Below are 25,921 nucleotides of genomic sequence, written 5' to 3' on the forward strand. Positions count from 1 at the left end.
CCCACAGCCCCAAGTGCCCACTTCCTGGCACTGTTTCCCCTTCCTGAGGTCAAAGAGGCACCTATAGGAGGACAAGGAGGCAGCTAGGTGACTCAGTGGATCAAGAGCCAGGCCTAAAGACAGAAGGTTCTAGGTTCAAATTTGGCCTTGGATACTTCCTAGCTATATAACTGTGGGCAACTGACTTAGCCCCCATTGCCAAGCACTTACTGCTCAAAGTCATAAAGACATGGATTTGAAGAGAACCTGGGGAAAATTTCTTCACCTCCATTTCTTGATCTATAAAATAATCATAGAATCTATTTCACAGAATTATTTTAATGATTGAAACGAGACAATATATGAAAAGGGCTTTATAAATTGTAATTAGTGACACACAGATGTCAGACATTAAAATTTATATTTCTCTTCTCCATGACAACCACTCAGATATTTGAACACTGAACATGGACTCTCTAAGCCTTCTCTTCTCTAGGAAAAAAAAAGATATTCTTTTATTAATCTTTATGTGACATAGTGGACATGATTTGTTGAATGTTCGGTAGAAAAGCCTTTGAGGAGTGGCTGTGGGCTCTCCCCAGACAAAGAAGAGAGACTGCACAGTTCCTTGTATAAATACCTCCAGTGTCCACCATCCAACAACTAGTATTTCCTTTGATATCCCTGTCCTGAAGGGGAGCCACAATCTGCCCTCTCTGAAGGGTCACAGCCAGATTTCCAATACCGTTGATGTTACTTGTCATCTGGCAGAGCTTGCTGGGACCATACTTGTTCACAAGGGCCTTGACCTGTGTGTCTGCAGCAGGTTGGAGTGTCTAAACAAAGGAGAAGACCTGATGAGTCATAAAACTGGCCAATAATTAATGGGATCCCATTAGGAGGCACCTATTCCAACCTATACCGAGTCTACACTTACACACACACACACACACACACACACGCACACACACACACACACACACACATCATGACTTTCCCCACTGTGGTTTCAATATATCACAGGTTAACATACAAACTGAAATGGAATTTTGTAACTGAGCAGTCATGGGAGTGATTCAGATCAAGGAGAGGAGGGTGGTGGGGTGGAGTATCAGGAAGGTGGCAGCTGAGCCTCTGTAGGAAGAAAACTGTTAAGAAATCAAAAGTATGCAGTTATTATTTCCTTCAACCAGTCCCACGTGAGGGAATTCCCCATCCAGGCTTGGCTTCCAAACTCTGCCTAGCCTAGTCCCCTGGCACAGATACTCTCACAATTTGTTTGTAATCTCTGTACTGGGCAGCACAGTCTTAGGTCTTACAGAGCTATCATACTGGGGAAAAATATAAGAGGGCATAGTAATCATCCTCTTAGTATCGGACTGATATTAGAGAAATGAGCATCTGTTTTGAAAGCTCTTCTCCAGCCTGCAAAGGACTATCAATAAATTATGTGTCTAAATCCCTTGTCCTCTATCCTAGGTTTTCCAGCTCCATCAAATGACAAGTTGAAACAGTATCAGATAATCACCCTTAGAATAACTACTACTAACATTACAATTGCTACTAATGCTAATAACATCTCATTTTCATTGTGATTTCCCATAGTGCTTTATTCATGATGACTCTGAGGAAGTTAACACAAATATTAGATAATTTCTTATAAAGTCCTGAGTTGATGGAATTCTCCACCTTGCCTCTGAAGCCTTTCTAGGCTTTCTAGGTGCCATCGCCTCCGTTTAGAATGTAAATTCCCTGAAGACAGGGCTCATCTACACACACACACACACACACACAACAACCAGCAGGCAGAAATTGCTGTCTTCCAAGTACAAAAAAAAAGACCAAGGCTGGAAGATGAGGAAGAACTAAGGAATCTATACGCCTGCCTCTCCTTCCATACTTTGTTTTTTTTTAATCATTACCTCCATTCTTAGAGTCAATATTGTGAAGGGAACTAATGAAAAAAGCTGTGAACGATGGGGGCCTAGCAGTAGCAGATCTTAAACTGTACTATAAAGCAGCGGCCATCAAAACAATATGGTACTGGCTAAGAGACAGAAAGGAGGATCAGTGGAATAGACTTGGGGCAAATGACCTCAGCAAGATAGTGTACAATATACCCAAAGATCCTAACTATTGGGATAATAGCCCACTATTTGACAAAAACTTTTGGGAAAATTGGAAAACAGTAGGGGAGAGATTAGGTTTAGATCAACATCTCACAGCCTATACTAAGATAAATTCAGAATGATTAAATGACTTAAATATAAAGAGGTAAGTTTAAGTTAATTAGATGAACACAGACTAGTGTACCAGCCTGATCTATGGGAAGGAAAAAACTTAAGACCAAGCAAAAAATAAAGAATATTAAAAATTGTAAGTGAATAATTTTCATTATATTAAATTAAAAAATTTCTGTACAAACAAAGCCAATGCAAACAAAATTAGAAGGAAGCAAAAAATTGTGAAAAAATCTTTTTTAACAAAAACCTCTGACAAAAGCCTAATTTCTTAAATTTCTAAGATGCTAAATCAATTGTACAAAAAATCAATTCATTCCCCAATTGATAAATGGGCAAAGGACATGAATAGACAGTTTTCAGGTAAAAAAAATCAAAACTATTAATAAGCACATGAAAAAGTGTTCTAAATCTCTCATAATTAGATAAATGCAAATCAAAACTACTCTGAAGTACCACCGCACACCTAGCAGACAGGCCAATAAAGGAAAATAATAAATGTTGGAGGGGATGTGGCAAAATTGGGAAACTAAAGTATGGCTGGTGGAGTTGTGAATTGATCCAACCATTCTGGATGGCAATTTAGAACTGTGACCAAAGGGCAACATTTGATCCAGCCATAGCACTGCTGGGTTTGTACCACAAAGAGATAATAGTGAAAATTCTTGTACAAAAATATTCGTGAAGTAATGAAAATCTGTAACTCCTCCACCTTGGCTACCATTTATTGTATGTGTAAAGATTAGCCACAGCATGAGAAAAAGTGAAAAAACAGGAAGGTGGTCATATATTGTGGAGGCTCTTAAATGCTTGGCTGAGTATGATGTTACTCAGGAGGCAACAATGAAAACTGAAGTGGAGGAGCCAGAGAGGAAAATTATTTTACAAACCAAATTCGGAACTTTCAACCACTTAATCAGCTCAGAAAAGCAGTTAAACCATTCAGGCATTGAGGAATGCCTGAAAGGAAGCATGAGGACACAGTTTTGAAGAGTATATATACATGATGGATTAACAATCTTCATCCCCACCAGGAATGAAAATGCAGACCTTCCCAAATACTTTCCCCTTTGCTCAGGAATTTGCTGGAATCAGCACAGGATGGTGGAGAAGAATGAACCAAAGCCAGTGGCTGTGTAGCAAGGATTCCTAGAGGGCCAGTGCATCTCTGTGGGGACACAAGGGACCTGAGAGAGTCCACGCAGATGAAAAGGTATGTATGCATCTTGCCTGTCTAGACTAGGAGAGCTTAGGGGGACCCAGAGGGCCTCCATGTGGAAAGGTGGAGTAGCTAAGACCTAACAGAGTCGTCTTGTATTTCCAACACTTTGAGGAACAGATTCCCAGCTGCTGATGTGAGTAGATTGGATATGACCTGAGGATAAACTCAGAGATGAACCCTAAGAAAGGAGAAAGACTTCAAGTTATCAAGGATCCAAGTCTGAAGTGCACAGATTGAGGTCAGGGTCAGTGCATCACAGGAGAGTCATGTGGGCTGAAGTGAAGGGTTCATTGGTGGCAACCTGGGAGTGAGTAATGGCCCAGATGTGGTCTGGGTGTGTGTGTGTGGGGGGGGGGGTGTGGGTCACATTTTGAAGGCTCTGCACTATTTCTGCTGACATTTTCCTTTTGGAAGGGTTGTATTCTGACAGTATCTGTCATGTGAGGCTATGCAGAAAAGTTGAAATTGAAGAGTCTTTATTCAGATGCCCACTAAAGAATGACTTGCTTGCTCTTTAACTCCCAAGACACACGTGGATATATGTGGATGGAATGCTGGTCTCTCCAAATTTTATTAAGCTTGATTTATAATCCTACTATGTACCAGTGCCAAAAGACACCCTCGAGGAACTTCCCATCCTTTGCCTTCTTTTCTCCCAGTAACAATATCCTAATCAGGATAATTCAAAGTCGGACTTTGCAGACCCAGCCCGGAGCACTGGGCCTTGCACAAAGTGGGCGATCACAAATGCATTTTGAATTGGTTTTGCTGGCAGCATCGTTCTATATCCCAGAATCATCGTGTTTTTCACCCTTGGAGGGTGACAGAAGGGACCAGGACAATGGAAATCTCTATTCTTTCGCTCTAGAAAAGTGACTAGTGATAATTCCACGGAGGAGAAATGACCTTCACTGGACACTCACAGCCTCTGAATCGCCTGCTCACAGGGCTGTAATTAGGGTGTTGTGGCCTGGCCTTTGCCTCTGACGCCCATATCTAACAGGGCTATAGTGTGTCTCAGGAGGGCGCGCTTCTCCTTTGGCTCAGGGAACCACAGCTTAGTGCTGGCATTGGCACCCGTGGAAGAGTGTGGGGAAGGGTGTGCCCCCAGCTAAAGGACAGAGGATGAAAAGGGGCAAGGGAAGGGATGTGCTGTCCCTCGGTTACCAGCTGGACTCTGCTGCAGCCATCAGTGTCACCCCAGCTGTCCTCTGGGCTCTCCCACAAAAGTTCTCCCTCACGTCTGCCCTGCCACGCATCCAGAGTCTTCCAGGAGAGCCTGCCCCTACGACTTGCAGGGCAGCAAGGTGCCAGGAGATGCAAGTACCAAAGACTCTCACCCGGGTCCCGATCCCAGCTCCTTGCTTGCACTGACTTGGGCGCAGCGTCTTCATCTGGGCCCAGGGCTCCCTGGCTGTCAGAGGCTCCACCTTGTAGTCTGTGGCTGTGGGGCAGTAAGCAACAGAGCAGGAGGGAAAGGGATGCATGAGAGAGGGAGCAAGCCTTTCTGGAGAAGGCGGGTCTAGGGCCAGGCTTTGGTCACTGCTATGGAAAAGAACATTAGCGTGAGGGAAACAAGGAAGGGAAGCCCAGGGGCCATGAAGGTAAGAAAAGCAAAGACCTGGGGGTTCTCCCCATAAAAGGGGGCTTGATGGAGACATTTGAGAAGTCACATGATATACCAGACAGTTCTTGGGCCATCTTGGGGTCAGCAGCTGCTGGGTTTTGAGTCCCTCCTCCCTTGGGCCTATGGCGTTGGCCAACTCAACCAACCACTGGGAGTCTTTGTTTCTTCATGTGTGAAATAAGGATAAGAATGATCTCACTTCCTCCTTCATGGGGCTGTTACAGGGAAAGGGCTTCGTTCACCTTAAAGCTCTGTCATTCATGTTATTGGTAATATTGGGCTTCTCTGTGCTTAGACAACCTTGTGTCCTTGGTTGGTCCCATCACCATTAATTCAGGCTTTACGGAGTAGCATCATCAATACATATTTGTCCAAGGCCAGAACCAGTTAATCTGGGAGTTTGAGGGCTTTTACTGACTGGCCAAAATTCTTACCATTTTCCCTCCACCTCTTATACTCGTTGACATTGGAATTAACTTCTTGTGTGGCTCTGGTGTCCCTCTGCAAGGCCTCATAGGCCTGGTCATCAGGTGGTGGGTTCTCTAGTATCTTCAGCAGTAGGGGTGGGTATCTGGTCACCGGCTGCACAGGTATCACCAGCAGGAAACTGAGGCCTGAAGCTCTAGCCTGTGGCCTAAGGGAAAAAAGGAAGGGGGCACAAATGAGTTAGGTAGACACTTGTGTACCAGACAGAGAATTGGAACTAGGAATTGGAGACCAATGTTTCAGTCCCAACTCTGACACTGGGCAAGGCATTTATCGTCTCTGGTCCTCATTCTTGTCACTTGTAAGATGAGGAGATTGAACTATATCAGGACTTTTTTCTTTCTTGAAACCCTTCCCTTCTACCTTAGAATCAATACTGTGTATTGGTTCTAAGGCAGAAGAAGAATAAGGGCTAGGCAATGGGGGTTAAGTGACCTGCCCAGGGTCACACAGATGGGAAGTGTCTGAGGCTAGATTTGAACCCAGGACCTCTCTCATCTCTAGGCCTGACTCTCAATGCCCTGAGCCACCCAAATGCCCCACTCCCATAGAGTTCTTAAAAAGCTTTTTTGGGTCATGACCCCTTAAGATACATTAGCAAAAGCTAACCATGTTTTTAAATGTGTCAGATAAAATATATATATATATATATAAATATATTACAAAGGAAACCACTGATAGTGAAATGCAGGTATCAAAATATTTAAAAAACAAGTTCACAGATCCCAGGTTGAGAATTCATGAAGTAGATGCTTGCTTAGGCCCATTTTTAGCCTCAACATTCAGTGGGGATGTGGTGGATCAGATCTTGCCAAACACTCATCCTGGGTTCCCTCAACCCCTAGCCAAGAGTGTTAGTGTTGTTCATGGGCTGGTCAATGCTTAACTGGCTCTTCAAAGAAAAGAATGTCTGGGGGCAGCTAGGAGGCTCAGTGAAGAGAGATCCAGGCTTAGACCCAGGAGGTCCTGGATTCCAATTTGGCCTCCAATTCTTCTTCTCCATGTGACCCTGGCCTAGTCACTTAATCCCAACCACCTAGCCCTTACCACTCTTCTACCTTGGAACCAATACTACCAGTACTTAGTGTAGATTCTAAGATGGAAGGTGAAGGTGTACACGTACATATACTTTAAAATTCTCCTCCATCTCTTCATTAAGTCAACAGTCAACAAAAGAATAAATCGGGCCTGATTTGAACTGTTTGCCTATTTCCAAAATGTCACTGTTTACATTTTAAACATCAACTCAAAGAGGAGGAGGAGGAGGAGGAAGAGGAGAAGGAGAAAGAGGAGGAGAAAAAGGAGAAGGAGAAGGAGGAGGAAGAGAAGGCCACTGAAGAAAGTCATACAATCAAACTGCCTGGGCCCTCAATGCTACATAGAAAGATTTTGATCCTTCCTTTTTTGCTTCTTCCTCCCATTTCCAGAACAGGCTGTTCTAAAATGTCTCTCCTTCCTCAAGTCTCCTAGCACTCCTGCCTTCTCTCTGTTAGCAGCCAGCTTTACCTCCTACTTCACTGAGAGAACAGAGGCCATCTATTGTGTGCTTCCTCTCTCCTTCCCTATCCTCAACCTCAGCACCCCTATGGATCACCATCTTTCCCTCCTCTGAGTTAGTCACTGATAAACAGGAACAGGTGTTCCTTCTCCTTGTCCAGCTCAGTCCCACTTCCTCTCTCCTCCTATTCACAGCCACATTCCTAAGGGAAAAAAATGTCTACAGTCATTTTTCCTCCTCCTCCTCCTCCATCTCCTCCTCCTCCTTTTCCTCCTGCTTGCAATGTAACTTCCCCCTTTTATGCTAACAAAATGATTCTCTGCAAGGTTACAATCAATCTCACCAAAGTTACCAATGATCTGCTAATTTCTAAATCCAATGGCCTTTTCTCATTTCCTGTCCTTCTTTGACCACTCCCTCCTCCAGAATGCTTTTCTCCTTCCATTTTTATGACCCTTCTCTCTTCTACTGTCTCACCAATCTTCAGAGTTTCCTTTGGGAAGTCCACATCCATGTTTCACTCCCAACTATGACTGTCCTCCAAGGCTCTGTCTAGAGTCCCTTCTTGTCCCTCTTAAGGGCTCCAATGGTTTTTAAGGACCATCTCAATGCAAAAGACTCTGAAATGTATTTATCTAGCCTTAGAGTCTCAAGTCTATTTGAATGTGAATATTAAACTTCGATCTATCTAATTCTCCCTAATCAAGAGAACCACAAATATAGCTGATTCAATTCTTTCTATAAACTTGGGGGGGGGGGGGGAAGAGGAGGAGTCACAAAATATGGGAGCATGGGGCCTTCTAGAAAAAATTTTGGCTGGATCTGAAATTGAGAATTGGAATATATTCTGTGCTCCTTTAATAGAAATTTTAAAGGTAGTTTTGTTGCCCAGTGGATAGAGCCCTGGGCTCGGAACCAGGAAAACTTGAGTTTAAATCTGACCTCGGTTACATAGTAGTTGTGTGACCCTAGGCTGTCATTTAGTCTATGTCTGTTTTAGTTTCCTCAATAGGAAAAGGGGGATAATAATGATGCTTGCCTTCCAGAGTTGTTGTAAGGATCAAATAAGACAATATTTAAAAAGTATGTGGTATGGTACTTGGCACCCAGGTTCTCTTTCCCCAATGCCTAGCACAGTGCCCTGCAAATACTGGAGGCTAAGTATTTGATGAACTTAGTGGAGCAGTTGGAAAACTGGTAGATCTCAAGAAACCCTATGCCATAAATGACTTCTTTCCCCCAAAGAGGAACCTCAAAATCTCTACAGCAGAGGAATATAGCTTCCAGGCATCTCTGGAACAGCTCAAGGATACCAGGAGGCAGTGGGATCTGGTAGAAAGAGGGGAGCTTGGGATTTGGGAGACATGGATTCTGTTTCTGCTACTAATTTACCATGTGGCACTAGCACAGTCACCTCCCCTCCTATAGCCTCCATTTCTGCATCTATTTCATGATGGACTAGATAATCTTTAAGATTATATAACTACATATGGACCATATAACAGATGGACTAGATAATTTTTAAGGCTCCATCCAACCCTCAAAGTTCTATTAATCAAAGAACAGCTAGAATTGAAAAATTCACACTTAATTTCATGTATCTTCACCTCTGTAGTTTCTGAAAGGACTCTGGGCATTTGGTGACATTCAAACTTAAAATTGTGAGTTAGGTGCTCTATAAGGAAGCCTCAGTAACCAAGAGAAATGGATTAGGAGAGCCCTTAGCTTACCCCCAAATTTCAGCACCATGGGATGGTACTGCCTTGCTTCCCACATAGGAACAGAAAGCAGAGTTGGCCAGAAAAAACTGACCAAAGCTTTGGTTTTCAGATTTGCAAAACAGGGCTCTGGCTTTTCAGGTAACAGTCCTCCAATATTGCAAAAAGGTGAGGCAGTCCTGAAAATAGCACAACTGACTCCTACTAAATAACTGAGACAGAACTGCCTTAGCCTAATAGGATGCTTCCCATTGGCATTTCTGCCTACGGCAAAGTTTTTTTTTTTTTCTTTTTCTGGAGACTGGAGCAGATGGGGAAATGGGAAAGAGAGGGGAGAGAAGAGAGAGGAGGTTGGGGGAGAGAGAGGAAAGAGACAAGGAAGAGGTAAGGAAGAGATGAGAGAAAGAGAGAGGGAGGGGCAAGGAGGGGGAGAGCTAGAGAGAGAGGGAGGGATGGAAGGTGAGAGGAAGAGGGAGAGGGAAAGGTTAGCCTATAGCTGGAAGAAAGGAATCAGCAGAACTAGTGGTCTTGGGTTTTTATTACAAGGGATACTTGTCAGAAATCATTTCAAAGTCCTTCCCAGGGCTGTTGGGGAACAGAATGTGATTTCTACACTTAAGCATTGTATATATGTGAGTAACTGTTAACATTTTTGATTTGTAGAAAGGGACAGAAAAGATGGGGCAGTAAAGTTTAAAGTGGATTATGGTTAAAGGACTGACAGCTGAAAAGCAAAAATCAACTGTGCATAAGTAGAGTTTACTAGCAATCTGGAAACTTTCTGGGAATGATCATCCATTTTGGGAAGACAGGTTCAAACTCTTTCATGGAGATCATTGTCATCATCACAACTTACAGACAATGGTTTGGTTAGAGAATAATACTCCTTATCCTTTTTGGTCTTAATTATCATGCGCCTCAGAACGAATATGAACTCCTGTGTTTTTATATTTATTGTATATTCTATTATAAGGGTTCACTGGAAAGTAGTCAATGTTCAGAGGGATCCTCTTCTCAGACCCTCCATCCCAGGAAAGCTCACAAGAAGAAGTGATCTGGCAGTTTCAACTTCCCCTAGCTCCTCTGTTCCTTTTTGGAATCTTGAATCTTCTTGCCCTTCCCCTGCTTGGGCTGTTCCTTTGCATTGCTGGATATGATTTTCTCTCTCTCACACAATCATTATCAACTCCCCAAAGATCATAGCAATGGATAGCATTGTAGACTCTTAGAGTTAGAAAGGTATTTAGAGGTCATTTCTTCTTTTCCTTCACCATGAATGCAGCCATTTCTTTTACAACATCCCAAAAGGAAGTTAACCAACATCTGTCTGAACCTCTGCAGAAATGTTGTCCGGACAACTCATAAAATTGTTAGAGCCAAAACGGACTTCCATTTACTTTTATTAGGGTGGCTTCCTCTGGAATCAAACCAAAAAGGGACAATCCATTTTCTTTATGTCAGGTTTTAAATGTTTGACCCTATCACTCAGTTTTTTCTTCACCAAAATAAAAATCTCTAATTCTTTAATGCTCCAATGTGTCAATTTCTCCTTCCAAATGGGATGCCCAGAACTGGACATTGTCTTCCAGATATAATACAACCAGAATGGAGGACATTTGGATCCCTAGTTTTCTTGATCGGGATCTTAATAGGTGGCATAAAGTTTAAAAATCTGATTCTAATTTCTTCCTACATCAGTAAGTTTCCCAACCCATTCTGGTGCTTCAACTCACACCAGTGCAGTGATGCCATCATGAATCACTTTCTGTAGGTTGGGTACCTTCTTATACATCTCCATCAGGGCCAAAGCCTGGTCATAGCTGGCACAGTAGACCTTAGAGGTATTTTCCATCTCCTCTTTGAATTCAAGGAATGAATTACCTGGTGGTAAATATCCAAAAATATGGGTAATGGTTTTCTATTTAGTAGGTTTCATTACATACAAATAACCATAATCTCTTATGTCAGACAAGAAACCCACTCAAGAGTACAAGTATCCCCCCTACTTTCCCATTGCAACTTTCACTATCACAGTTTCTATATTTCAGAGGTTGGCATAAGAAATGAAACGGGAGTTTTTGAGGATTAGAGCTAGAAGTAAAAGCCAGGAGTTAATGCAGAAAAAGTTTAGAAAATATATTATCACCAAATACTTAACCCAAATTTTACAACAAGTTATTGTAACACCCCATGAAAGAAAAAAAAAAGCAGACTTTTTCTCTAATACCAAGGGAGGGCCAAAATATTTTACATCAATTTTCCAGATCATGGGAGTGTTGTGTCCTTAACTCCCACAATGTAGAAAAGAAAATGTGCTCCCAAGCAAACCAAATTCAGGGCTTTCCATAACCTAATCATAGTGCTAGCCTATAAGTAGAATCAGCCAGCTTCTGTTTTAGCAGAATCTATTGTACCTATAACCACAAGACATCTGCTACCATAAATTGCTCATGAGTCCTGCCCTGTCTATAGATTTTCTTCTAGGATCACCCATACTCTAGAATGTGGCATCTATTCCATCCCAGGTTAGTTCGTGATTCACAGATCCTGAGCAAGTTAAACCTATGGTTGTAATCTATCTTCCCTGTGGTCCCAGGCCAAAAGGCAGCCTAATATAATGGAAAAGATATTGAACATGAAGTTAAAAGACCTAGTTAGGATTGTAGTTCTTAAACCACCATCAGGAAATTAGGATAGTTAGTTGAATTCTGCCACATCAGGTGGCATGGTAGAAAGAAAACCAATTTAGAGTCAGATGACTTGGACTTAATTCTGGTTCAGTCACATACTAAGTATTCTAAATTTGTTGTTGTTCTTCTTCAGTTGTTTCAGTCATATCTGGTACTTGGTGGCCTCATTTGGGGTTATCTTGACAAAAAATGTTGGAGTGGTTTGCCATTTCTGTCACTGGCTCATGTTACAGATAAGGAAACTAAGGCAGAGTTAAGAGACTTACCCAGGATTCACATAGCTAGCAAATGTCTGAGACCAGATTTGAACTCTGGTCTTCTTGATTCCAGCTCTATCCACTGTATCACCTAACTGCCCTATTCTAATTGATCTTAAATAGTATCAACCCTTTGAGTGTCAGTTTTATCACCAGCAAAAGGGGCTAATGATTATTGCACCAAGTTCCTCACAATTATCAAATATTATAATGGACTGAAAGTACTGCTTAAACCAATAAAGTCTAAATAAATGTAAGCCACCATCCTAGTTCAGGCACTCATCACCCGTTCCCTGAACTATCACATAAGCCTCCTAATTCATCTTGCTTTCTGAAGTCTCTCCTCCCTCTCCAACTCATTCTCCAGGCCAAAGCTATTTTCCCAAAAAACATAGGTCATCCTACAGCAAGTCCCTGCTCAATAACTTCTAGTAACTCCCTGTTATCTTTAAAATCAAATGCAACCTCATTTAAAGTTCTATACAACCTGTTCTTATGTCATCATAAATTCCTTCCTTTCATGCACTCTTGTCCAGCCAAACTGCACTCATGATCTAGTCTGAGAGGATGAGATGGTCTTTTTCCTTGTTATGTTAACTCCCTCTACTGATGCCCTTAATCTCATCCTTTTCCATCTCTTCCAGAGGTGTTTGTCCCTTCAATGGCTCCCTCCTTCCCCTTCTTTACCCATTCAGTGCTCATTCCCTGATGTATAAAAAATATGTCCAGATCTCCTGATCTTTAAAATACCTTCATTAGATCCAGCTATCCCTTCAAACCACTAGCATATATCTTCTCTCCCTTGAAAAGCCAAATTCCCAGGAAAAGGTGTCTATACTCATATCCTACTCACTTTTAAATATGTTTTAATCTCACTTCTGTCACTAATGAAAACATTTTTCCAAATTCATAAATAATTTCTTTCTTGTTAAATGCAATGCCCTTTTATTCAGCCCTCATCCTTCTTAGCTTCTCCCACAGGTAGGAAATTTCAGTTTTAGGCCATCTCAGGGATCCTCTAGTCCAACTTATTTCTTGACACCAAGAATGCTCTCTACAGCATATCCAGTCTTCTCTTGAAGACATCAGCAGTCTATCTTCCTTTTTGTATAGCTACAGCCCTTAATGTTTTCTCTTACATCAAGCTTAAATCTGTCTTTCAAACTTCTACTCATTGCTACTTGTTCTACACCCTTTGGGTCCAAGTTGAATAAATCTAATCTCTTTTCCATGTGACAACCTCTCAGATACTTCAAGGTAGCTAACGTTCTCAAACCCTTAAGCCTTCTCTAGACTAAACATCCCCAATTCCTTCAACTGATCCTCGTGTGGCATAACCTTGAGGCCTTTCACCATCTTGTGTTGCTCAATAGAATAGAAGATCTATGAATCAGTAAGGTTGTTCAAAGCTATGGTCAAACAGGAAATGAACATTTTAAACATCAACATCTTGGGTGTCATAAAACTTAAATGGATGGGAATGAATTGATTTAATTCAGGTTTTCATTATATATAGTACTTCGGGCAAGAATCCTTCAGTAAGAATAGAATAACTCTCATAGTCAATAAAAGGGGGAGGTAATGGGATATAATCTCAGAAATGATGGGATGATATCTGTTTGCCTAAGAAGCCAAAGTGGTTCAAGTCTATGAAGATCTATGACATATTCTAGAAATAACTCTCTTCAAAAATATAACACATTCATAATAGGGGTCTAGAATGATAAAAGAGGAAAAAGATAATTGGAATTGCAAGGCAATTGGAATACCAAATGAAGCAGGGCAGAGAGAAAGAGATTTTTTTCAAGATAATTTGCTGGTCTCAAAGGAGACAATTTTTCAACAACCCAAAAAGGGACTCTACAAATTGATATCAGGTGGTCAACTTCAAAATTAGATTGATTATATACTTTGCAACCAAAGGTGAAGATCTTTCTACAGTCCATCAAAACAAGATTTGGAGATGACTATGGTTCAGATCATGAGCATCTTATTGCAAAATTTAGACTTAAAGTTATGACCTATGTAACATCTCTTGGCAGTATGAAGTGGAGGTCAAGAATTCAAGGGATTGTTTCTGGTAGATAAGGGCTGATGAACTATGGACAGACGTTCTTAATGTCATAGAGGAGACAGCAACAAAAAATATTTCAAAGAAAAAGAAGAGCAAGAAAGCAAAATGGTTGTTCTGAGGATTTACAAATAACAGAGAATAGAATAAAAGGGAAAGGAAACAGAGAAAAATATACCTAACTGACCTCAAAATTCCAGAGACTATTAAGGAGAGATAAGAAGATTTTTAAAAATGAGCAATGCAAAGAAATATAAGAAAACAATAGAATGGGAGAGACATTTCTTCCAGAAAATTAAAGATATTAAAGGGAATTTTTCATGCAAAAATAGGCATGATAAAAGACAAAAATGATAGTGACTTAGCAGAAGTAGAAAGGACTAGGAGGAGGTGGCAACAATATATAGACCTGTACAAGAAAGATCTCAGCATCACTGATAATGACAATGGTATGCTTACTGATCTAGAGCCATACATCTTGGACAATGAAGTCAAGCGGGCCTTAGGAAATACTGCTAAATATAAGGCTAGTTGAAGTTATGGAATTCCAGCTGAGCTATTTAATATATTAAAATATTGCTCTCAATATGCCAGCAAATTTGGAAAACTCAACAGTAACCTGGAAAAGATCAATTTACATCCTGATCCTAAAGAAGAACAATACCAAAGATTGTTCAAATTACCAAACAATTGAACTTGCTTCACACACCAGCAAGGACATGCTTAAGATGCTGCAGGCAAGGCTTCAGGAATATATGAACTGACAATTAACCAGAAGTATACCCCAGTTTTTGAAGAGGTAGAAAAACCAAAGGCCAAATTGCCAATATTTTCTGGATTCTAGAGAAAGCAACAGAGTCCCAGAAAAACAAAACAAAACAAAACATTTTTTTCTGCTTCACTGAAGACACTAAAGCCTTTGATAGTGTGGATCAAAACAAAATTTGGCAAATCCTCAATGAGATGGGAGCACCAAATCATCTCACTTGTTTCCCGAAGAAGCTGTGTGAGAGCTAAATAGCAAGATTTTGAATTGAACATGGAAAATTGATTGGCTTAAGATTAGTAAAGGAATATAAAGCTGTCTGTTGTTACTTCTTTATTCATTTAACTTAAAGGCATAGTTCATCATTTGAAATGTCAGATTGGGGGAATAAAAACCAGAAAGAACATTGCTAGGAGAAATATCAACAATCTCAGATATATTGACAAAATCATTCTGATGGCAGAAACTGAAGAATTAAGAAACCTCTTCATGTGGGTGAAAGAGGAAAGGGTCAAAGATGGCCTGAAGCTTAATATTAAAGAACAAAATGAAGATCATGGCAACTGGACCCAGCACTTCCTGGTAAATAGAGGGAGAAGAAATGGCAATCATGGCAGCTTTTATACTCTTGAACCCAAAGATGCCTGCAGATGACAACTACAACCATGGAATGAAAAGGCAAGCTCCATGAAAGGAAAGTTCTTAACAATCTGGATAGCAGAAACATCACCTTACTGACAAAGGTCTGTAGAGTCAAAGCCATAGTTTTTTCAGTAGTAAAGTATGACTATGAGAGTTGTACTACATAGAAGCCATGACCACAAGCTTGGACAGACTGCAGGAGATAGTGGAGAATAAAAAGGTCTGGTGTGCTGTGGTCTTGGGAGTCCCAAAGAGTCTGACACAACTGAACAATAAGAAGCAATAAGGAATTGGCAGTGGCCCTAGGAAGTTATTCTTCATACTGTAAACTGATCTGCAATCTTGCAACTTCCACCAATTAGTCCTGGTTGAGTGGAACTGATAGAGTGTCTCTGTGTGATGCTAGAAGTATTTAAAAACAGATCTTAAGTGGGTGTCAAGAGACCTTGAGAGGTAGGATTAAGTTCTAACTTTTAGGCTAGTCTTTTCTCTAGGCTCATAATGACTCTCATATATCCATCCACCCAAACAGGAAATAATCTGGTAGAACTACAGACCCTGTCACATACTCCATCACCTTTTTGCATCCTCAGTGGCTTCCATAGGGTCTCCTATATAGAAAGGCCTCAAACGACATGTATTGAATAAGCAATTAAATTTCAATCGGGGCCAGATGCTCAAGCTCAAGATCATAGTGATTCTCTGCTGAGCATTTATGTACTTACCAAGTAAGTGTAGCTGTCCTTCAGAATCTGACTTTTCAAGGCCTTTGAGAAAACGGCTGTTGATCACGATAATATCATCCACGTTGGAGAATATCATATCCAAATCTCCCTGTGACAGCTAAAGGAATGAATAGAAATCACAATAGGATGTCAAAAAGCAGAGATATGAAATCACTCAAGGCCTTCTTTATTAAGGTCTTGATAAAAAACTCATGCAAACTACCAGAAACCCTCAAAAGAAAAAACAATAAAACATAACCAATAAGAATATTCTCTACACTGAGCTAGAAATTTCTCAAAAATAAAATAAAATAGATAATATATCAAGGCTATTCAATGTAATTCAAAAAATCAAATTACAAAATAAAGATGAAACTGAACTAAAAAACTGGAAAAGATGATGATGAAACTCAACAGATTGACAAAATCTATAATTCAATAAATCCAATCATAAGAATGGCAAGGGGGATCTTGGCAGAACTTGTGTTTTGATGGACAGGCACTGAGGTGGCAGGAAAATCTGAGTCATCTCTTCAGATGTCCCTCGGCCACACAGAAAAGGACCCTGGAAGTCCTGGGCTGGTCAGAATTCTCCTCAGCTCATAATTCTCTAACCACAATCCTTTGCTGTCCCCAAAACTACTACCTCAGTGCATGTCCATCAAAACACAGGTTCTGCCAAGATTCCCCTCACCATTCTTACACAATAAAAACTACAGTTGGATGAAAGATTTATTCAACATCAAAATGGTAGCGGAAGGAAAAGAGGAAAAATAAAATTTTTTGAAAATTATTTTTAAAAGGGTTTTAAATTAATGTTGGTAATAATAGATACAGAAGACAGAGTAAGGGGTGAAATTTTAAGAAGTGTCAAAATTCCCCAAAACTATGTATAAGAAGATAATCTGGGGCAGCAAGGAAGCTCAATGGACAGAGAGTCAGATCTGAAGACAGGAGCTCCTGGGTTCAAATATGACTCAAGCTATATTCCTAGCTACATGTCCCTGGGTAAGTCACTTACCCCCAATTGCTTAGCCCTCAGCCTGCCTTGGAGCCAATATTTAGTATCAGTTCTAAGATAGAAGGTAAGAATTTTTTTAAAGCCTATCTGATCATAATGTTATATTAAATTGTATAAGAAAATTTGTCATATATAGTGAAACCAAAGAATTGATCATTTATAAACATGATGATACAATGGATGGAATTAAAGTCAGAAGACTTGGATTTGAATTCATGGATTATTTATTGGTCATGACTCATGACCACACAGCAGTCACTCTTGGTGTTCCTTAGTTCCCTCATATGTAAAATGAATTTGAAATTCTGAACTGTAAGCTCCCCACCAATTCTAAATTTATGGTGCTACAGTTGCAAATAGATAAGAATTCACATGATTTCAGAGGAACTTAATTCCAAATTCAATTTGCATAGACTCATTATTGTGGAGTTTCAAGGCTCAAATGATGAGGAAATTATTTTAGAAGCAACTAAGAAACACATCATATATTAAAAAAAAACACACCAATTCTAATTGTACAGGATATCTCTACAATAAAAAAATGACAGGAGCAGAAATGTGCTAAGTCTAGTGATTTAAAAATATATAAGAATTCACTAAAAAAGAATTTCTCAGCAAAAATAAGTATGTTTTTGGAGAATGAAGGTGATTCCCCAAGTAGTTAAAGGATATGAGTAAAAAGTTTTCAAAAGAAGAAACATAAATTAACAATGATATAAAATAATGTTCTGAATCATTAATAATATAATACTATACTAGGTTCTTTATACCTGTCAGATTTGGCCAACAAAAAACAACTAAACAGTAAATTTTTAAGCACAATAGGAAGACAAGCTCCTAATATTCTGTTAATAGAGTTATGAAATGGGCTAATCATTTTGGGAAATAATTTATAATTATTCTAGAAAAGTCACTAATCACTAGTTACCAGCAAATATGCATTTATTATGTGCATACAATGTGCCAGGCATTCTTGCTGTGATAATGAGTCTCTGTGCTCAAGGAATTCACAATCTAATCAGGAAAGATAATACAAAAGAGAAAACTGAAAAAACAAGTATCTTGCAGGTATGGTAAAGAAACCAAAGAAGTTGGAAAAGATGCATACATAGCCAGATTGGAAATGAGAAGATCACTAATCTGTCACAGTTTCTAAATCACTGTTAGTCATACACCTCGAGCGAGCAGGTAAATGCTTAGACAGAGAAAATGGTACCAAATTTACAAGAATATTTAGAGCAGCCATTTGTGATTACAAGAAACTGGAAACAGTGATCATCTATCGATTGAGAGACAGTAGAACAAAATGTGTTACATGAATATAATATGCTATTAAGAAATGATGAACATAAAGAATTCACAGGAAATTAGGGAGATATGTATATACTGCTACCTTAAGAAAGTAAGCAGAACGGAGAGAATAATTTGCACCGTGATCAATATAACAAAGAAAAATAATAATAAAAGACATCATAGCTCTGATCAAAGCAATGAAAATTCTGACCAGAAAGAACTGATGTTAGACACATCCCCACAAAGAGGTTATGGTAGGTGATAAAATGTAAAATGAGACATGTAATTATATATGGCCAATAAGTTGGTTGGATTTAAAAATCTTTTTTTTAGAAGGTAGGGCCAGGCATATATAGGGGGTAGGGTTGAGAATGAGCTAAAATTCTTTTTAAAGCATTAAGAAAACTTTTTTTTTAAAAGACAAAAGGTAGCAATTTTTTAAGTCACATGAATTTTAGAAATTTATGGAGGGAAGGGCCAACATTAGAAGAGCTTTTTATTTATAGAACCAGAAAAACACAGTCAGACTTAAGTATCAATGGTTTGTGTTTTGAAAGAAAAAAGAACAAATAAGATTACAGAGTAGTGAAGAAATAAAGGAAGAAGACAATCTCAGGGTGAACAAGTTTGAATCATTTAATAATTATACTTGGGAAAGCTGGCAGCAGTATGCCAAAAAAATAACAAAAATCCTCACATATCCACTCTGAACACTATGTACCAAACTTACTTTCAGTTGGATCCTGTGTAAGCATAAAAACTATTACACCATGTGAAAAGATGGAAGTGTAAGGGTTAAATGAGGAGTTTTTGACAAAATAAGAGAACAGCTTTTAATAATTTGTTTTAATAAGAATATAGTAGCCATAAATTCATATTATCTCTTTAACCAAGGGAAAAGAAAACTTCTAGCAGCTTTTAACAATTAACAGTTTAGTTTAATTAAAATAGAGATAGTAAAAGAATATAGTAAAATGAATATAGTAAAGGAGAGAAATATAGGAGAGGCAGAGAAAGAAAATTTTCTAATGTCTATACTAGTTATCCTATAACTACCTATAATACTACCTAAAACTGCCTATATCTTCCTATAACTGCATATAATTAGTGCTAATAACAACCACCCCACAAAATTCCAACCCAATCCAGCCCAATCAAAACCAACCCAGTCAGTATTTAATCCAACCCAACAACAGGTCTGTCATTAAAGACCAGCCAATTTCCAAAAAGTTCAAGAAAGATAACCTTACAGCCCAAACCAAAAGTCAAAGCCAAAAAGAAAGTGAAAGAGAAAGAGAAAGAGGGAGAAAGAAAGAGAGAGAAAGAGATAGACTACTGAAGTAGTATAAGACCTGATCTTGAATGGTGGCCATTGGAGGGGGGGGAAAGAAATCTATGTAGAAAGTACTATAAAGAGAAAATTCACAAGTCTTGGCGATTGGAAGGGCACAGAAGCTAGCAGAGAATGAGGAGTTCAAGGTAACTTTGAGGTGGGAAATCTAGTTAAAATGGAAGGATTTGAACCTAGATTTTCCAGCTCCAAATTCCACTGCACCACTAAGTCAAAAAGGTTAAAATGATGCAGAATGTGTCCTTTCTCTGCCAGTTGAGTAGTCTTTTGAACACATTGCTTTCACTGAATTTGTATTTGCTCTGCAGTCAGGGATAAATGGCACATGTAGCCTCTGTACTATGGAAATCTGTTTTACACGATAATACATGTATAACCCAGATTGAATTGCTTGCCAGCTCTGGGAGGGGTGGGGGTGGGGAGAAGGGAGGGAGATAATTTGGATCATTTAACTTTGGAAAACTTACATGGAAATTTATTACTAAAATAAAAAATTTAAAAATAAGGAAAATAGCAGTTAATAACCTCTGAATGGGTCCAAGTGGCTCAAAAAGAAGCAGAGTATCTTTGCACATAGGAGACACACAAATATTTACTAAATTCAACCTATTTTGATTTTACTTAGTGGCTTTTTGCTAACTTCTCAGGCATACCCATATCCAGGAAGGCAGTTTTTTCAACAATTTGATCTACTTTATTAATTACAGTATTAGTGTTGTTGTTTATATTCTAAGTTAAATTTATTCAACTGAATTAGAATATTATCTACTATTATGACTCTTTTTCTTAAATCTCCTAAAAGGTTCTAAGAAATTTAACCTTATGTTCATAAGAAGACTTAACCTCTTCTGGTGGTTGTGGTGGTATAGTGGAGGTCCATTTGTCTACTTCCTCCTCCTCTTCCTCTTCCTCCATCATCCCTGTGGTTGCGCCCCTCCATCTGCTGTAGGCCTGCCACAGGCATATTGCCCCGACTGTGACTCCAACCAAGCTGCTCACCACTATGAGGATTGATGTAGTGTTTTGGGTCATCTATTCAAAGTCAGCAAACAGTAAAAAAAAAGGGGGGAAAACAGAAAAAATGATTACTTGAAAGAATCATTCCTTCTATTCTGGGCCTGAATACCTTCAACAAAAATATTTATTTGTTGACAACTCAGAGTTGATGGTAACCAGGGGCCAGTATTAGACAGTATTGTCAAATAGTTCAAGTTAATCGTGTTCTCCATCCTTTCCTCTCTCACCCTCGGTGGAAAGTCCCCTTCCTTTGCCCACCATTTACTCACTAGCAGTTACCTAGTGCCTTTAAAATAGGAAATAATATAAAATCAAAATCCAGAGAATGCAGAGATGGAAGATGCTTTGAAGATCATCCAGCTCAACCTCATTTTGCAGATGAAAAAAACTTAGTTTCAATGAGGGTGAATGACTTGCCCCAATTCACATATTGATAATTAGAAAGGTAAGCATTTGAACATGGGTCACACCTGATTCCAAATCCCATGTTTTCACTATAAATCTGTTAAAATTAAATGAGTTGATGTATATGAAATTGTTTGATAACTATAAAGTTCCACATAAACTAATCACAATAATATCGATTGGTGGATATGTACAATTAATGGTGGATCACTGTTAGGCATTTGCATTTTAAGCCTCAATATGATTATAGCCAGAACTGTAATTCTGTCATCCATGGCAAATTTCACAACCTACCCCAGGCAGATCCCCAGCAGTGAAGTATGAGAAGTTCAATTAGAGGACAAAGAAGAGACCTGAGACTGTGATACAGGGCCTCATGAGGGTGGGGGAACAAGTGATTGATAGGGGGAAGAGCCACCTTGTGGAAAAAGAAAGTAAGACTCTTTTTTGCAATGAAGCAGCTGGAAAGGATGCCTACAGTGGAAGGGAGGGCAAGTTAGCTCAGGAAAATATCTTCCTATGTGGCTTAATTGCTCTTGCTAACTAGGTGCTAACTTTGCTGTTCTACCTAGTAAAGGAGTTCAAGTGCTTCTAGCACTCTAAGCAGAGAGGATACAAAGAAAAAAGAAGTAAAAATAACCCTTACCCTCTGAGGAGATTAGTGGCATCAAAGGTTATATACTTATTCCAAGGAACCATATGCATTTGGGGTCAAGTGGGACTATGACAATGAAACAGAATAAGGGGAAGGTATATTAAGGAAAAAAGAAGATCTAAGAAAACACAAAAGTCTAATGGATGAAACAAGAGTAGATTTGGTCTGAGAAGGTTAACTGAAAAATGGATAACATAGCAGATTGAACCTTGACATAAGGAAGGTCTTAAGACTCAATTCAAAAATGTTTAAGTACCTACTATCTATCAAGTACTGTGCTAAATGCTGGAAAGAGAACCTAGATCTGACTTCATTGTAATTAGGTTCCAAATCCACATGCCAAAACTCTAAAAAACCAACAACCAAACAAAAAAACCCCAAATAAACCCCTAAAATAATCATTCATCTTAAAATACTAAAAGAAATCAGAGAACAGAATGAGCAGAATCAATGGCATCCCATTTTGTTGTAAGAAATGGTGAAGGGGATAGTTTCAGAGAAACCTGGGAAGAAAAGCAAGAACTGATGAAGAATGAAGTGAGCAGAATGGTTTATTTAATGGCAATGATATTGTATAAAGAGATAATTTTGAAAGATTTAGAAACTCTGATCAAGATAATGACCAACACAAATCAAAAGGACTCATAGTGAAAGAGGCTATCCATTTTCTAATAGAGGCATGAAGGTCTCTTCAAGAGGACAGAATGAGTTGTTGTTGTTGTTGTTGTTGACACGCCAAATACAGAAATCTGTTTTCCTTAACTACTTTTTGTGAATTCGGTATTGTTTGTCATTCTCTCAATAAAGGGAGTGGGGGTAGGATGGAAATTAGATTTTTGTTGATAAAAATTTGTTTTAATTTAGAAAAATAAGATATCTAATTCATTAAACATTTGAAAAACAAATTGTACTTAATACACTTATCTTCCAGTATAATTTTTGTATTCTATTTTAAATTTGGAAGTGTTAATATTATTTCCTTTATAAAATTTCAGAATTTTAAAAAGAATAAATAATAATGGATTAACCTCGAGATAAATATACTCTATTTAGATTTCAGCAAGGCATTTCACCAAGCATTTCATATTATTCCTGTAGTCTGTTGTGATCCTAGAGCCTCATCTATACCACCTGGAAGCAATAGCCTCTCTATTGAACTCCCTAGCTAAAGTCTCTCCCTTTATCAATACATCCCTCCCAACCTGCAATTCTGATTTTCCTAAAGCATTGTTCTGTCCATGGAAGTCCCCAATTCACCAAATTCTTGTGTCCCCCTATTATGTCCAGGAACTAATACAAACTTCATTGTTTATCATTTAAAGCCCTTCATAATCAGGCCCCAAATTACCTTTCCAGACTAATTACACATTACTCCTTTCCCTCTGATGCATCCTCAGCCCAGCCAAAGTAGCCTTTTAACATTCTTCATACAGGACATTTCACCTTCCATCACTTTGCCTTTACCTAGCTTGTCCCCCTGGATGTACCTGGAAGATATATTCCTTTGTCTTTTCTGCCTCTAAGAATCCCTGGTTTCCTTTAGGGCTCAGTTAGAGCAACACTTTCTACAGTAGGTCTTTCCTCATTCCCCAGTTTCTAGGGTCTTTTTTTCCAAGTACTTTGTATCTATTTTTATGGCTCTCTATATATTGTCTTCCCTGCCTTGATTGTAAGCTCAAGTCCTGCTCATTTCAAGTAGGAATTGTTGCATTCTTTGATTTTAACCTAGAGCCTTATACTGTTTGTGCTTGGTTTCTGAAGAGGACCAATACCAGTGATGACTTGGAAATTAATTGGATTGAGCTGAGGCAGAACTGCACAAACTTGTCAGCCTCACTCTCTCCCTTCCAGAGTCATGGAAAGGACAAAAGTTAGGACAACTGGTGATGGCCTGGGATGCAATGGATGACCTTGACACTCCATAGCACCCTGCCTCAAGCTGCCTTCAAGGCCTTTGGAACAAATTGCTCTCATCTGCCCATTCCACCAGGGGAAGTCTTCATATGCTTGGGATAGATGTCTCCCTCCCTCACTGATAAGTCTGTTAGTTACCCTCAATATGGCTTAGCCCATCTGCTGACATGGTGTTTCCAGAGTGACTGCTGGACATGATTCAGCTTCTTGGAGACAAAGTTGAGAGTTGGGTGAAAGATGGACATCAAAGATGGCTGAGCAGCCTTGAAATAGACTCTACAAGTCTTCACATCATACGTGTTTACAAAAGACTTATTGATTGATTAGTATGGCATTAACTCTTTTGGTAGCCAGGCCACAGTGGATCCACTGAGTTTTAAGTTCTCTCAATCCCGCCTCCCCAAATCTTGTTCCTAGAAATTGTTTTCTAGCTATATTTCTTGTATTCTATTTTTTTTTATACAATTGAGTCTTGAAGTTTAGGACTTGAGATTTTTCCCTAACTTCATTTCAACTTATCAAATTCAGCTCATCATTCTAACTGATCATCTTTGGATGTTTTTCTTAAACTTTTACCTCCTGTCTTAGTATCAGTTGAAGAGCTATGCAATTGGGCCTAAGTGACTTGCCTAGGGTACACACCTTAGAGGTGTCTAAAAGCCAGAGCTGGACCCAGTGCCTCCGGCCTCTAAGCCTCGTGTTCTATCCACTGTGCTTCCCAGCTGTGTCCATCTCTACAGGCAACAAGAAACATTTCTTCTTGGGATATTTGATCATTTCTTATTGTGGTGCTACTGATGAGCAAAAGACCTCCAATTAAATACTGTGAATATACGTACAAATATCCACTGCAGAGGACAGAGAAAATATCTGTGAAGGATTCAATACTCTCCAAATTAAATCAACATATAATTTAACATATGATGACTTTACTACAAATATCATGGTAAAAGACATAAAAATATGTTTGAAAATATGGTTTGGAAATAAAAAATGAAAGAGGCCAAATGTGCATAGACTATACAAAAACCAAACAACAATATGTCATGAATTTTAAAGAAAATACTTTGGAGATGCTGGACATAAATATCAAATAACAATAAAAAGTACAATACTGAAATAATTTAATTGATTAGTACACTATCAATCAATATACCAAAGCAGTATTTTATAGTTTAAACCAATCATAGAGAAAATATAGCAAATAGAGGAACAATCAAGAATTGCAACCAGGGTTCTCCAATAACATTAAAGGAACTGAAAGGTGTCTATAGACTCTGCCAATACCTCTAGCCTCCACTGATGGTGTTCCCTCATTTGTAAGGGATGGTCTCCTACATTCTAGTTCCAGTTAACCACTAACAGATAAGCATTTACAAAGACATATTTTCTTCAAAAGATTTTGACAAATATGCAAATTTACTCTCCCAACACATAGGAGGCACATTCTGCCATAACCCACTCCCTTAATGAAAAGTAAAAATAAATAACAGGAGCTGACATGAGTGACTTCTGATGAGAAGCATTGAAAGAAAAAAAAAACCATAAAACCACTTAATGTGACTGATAAAGAAGATAGAAAAGTACACCAAAGAGCAAATATCAACTGAATACTATTATCCTGGCTATGAAGTATACCCTGACTACAATATGACTCAAAATATTTTAGTAATATTCCTTCATTCCTAGCCAGTTGGCATAGTGGATAGAAATCTACAGGCTTGGAGTCAAAGATCAAAGTTCAAATTCAGCTTCAGATAATTACTAGTGGTGTGACCCTGGGAAACTCACTTATCTGCTGCCTTATTCCCCTCAACTGTAAAGTGAAGATAATAATAGTATCTCATAGTTGTTGTGAGAATCAAATGAGGTATTTGTAAAGCCCTTAGCACAGTGCCTGAGAAGGTATTTAAATTAAATTTAAATTTAATTTGATTCATTCATTAATAAGATCATAATAGGACAGAATTAAGAGTCAGAAAAGACTTCAGAGGTCAATCATTCCAACTCCACTTGCTTGACAGATGAGGGTAACTGATGCCCAGGGACACTGTCCAAAGCCATATTGGTGGTCAGCATCAAAGTGGGATTTGAACCCAGATCTTCACATGCTCTTTCTATGAAACCATGACCAAAAAAGTAAGAAAACAAATTTAATTTGACATCTCCAATATCCATCATTTCTCAACATGAGCCACAGTATCCAACTCCTTTACACTCAAGACTGAATCTGTCCTATGACTAAAATGAAGAGAGATAGTCTTGGGTAAGGAGGCAGAGCTAACATTGGATTTACCGTTGCTTAGGCTCCTTGCCACAAGTATCACTTCTGCTACTGCACCCC

General features: G+C 38.9%; 1 protein-coding gene across 1 annotated transcript; it reads right to left on the reverse strand.

Annotated features, from left to right (window-relative positions):
- Positions 1–342: 342 nt before the first annotated feature.
- Positions 343–24,613, reverse strand: LOC103094073 (rho guanine nucleotide exchange factor 37-like). The gene is made up of 7 exons (XM_056810948.1): positions 23,716–24,613; positions 20,430–20,618; positions 15,922–16,039; positions 10,504–10,651; positions 5,503–5,702; positions 4,782–4,885; positions 343–815 (listed from the first exon to the last, which is right to left on the reverse strand). Exons 2-7 carry the CDS (start codon positions 20,616–20,618, stop codon positions 498–500), a joined length of 1,077 nt encoding a protein of 358 aa, XP_056666926.1. The 5' UTR covers positions 23,716–24,613; the 3' UTR covers positions 343–497.
- Positions 24,614–25,921: the final 1,308 nt, after the last annotated feature.

The sequence above is a fragment of the Monodelphis domestica genome, chromosome 1 (genome assembly GCF_027887165.1).
Source record: "Monodelphis domestica isolate mMonDom1 chromosome 1, mMonDom1.pri, whole genome shotgun sequence".
In the NCBI taxonomy this organism is placed as follows: domain Eukaryota; kingdom Metazoa; phylum Chordata; class Mammalia; order Didelphimorphia; family Didelphidae; genus Monodelphis; species Monodelphis domestica.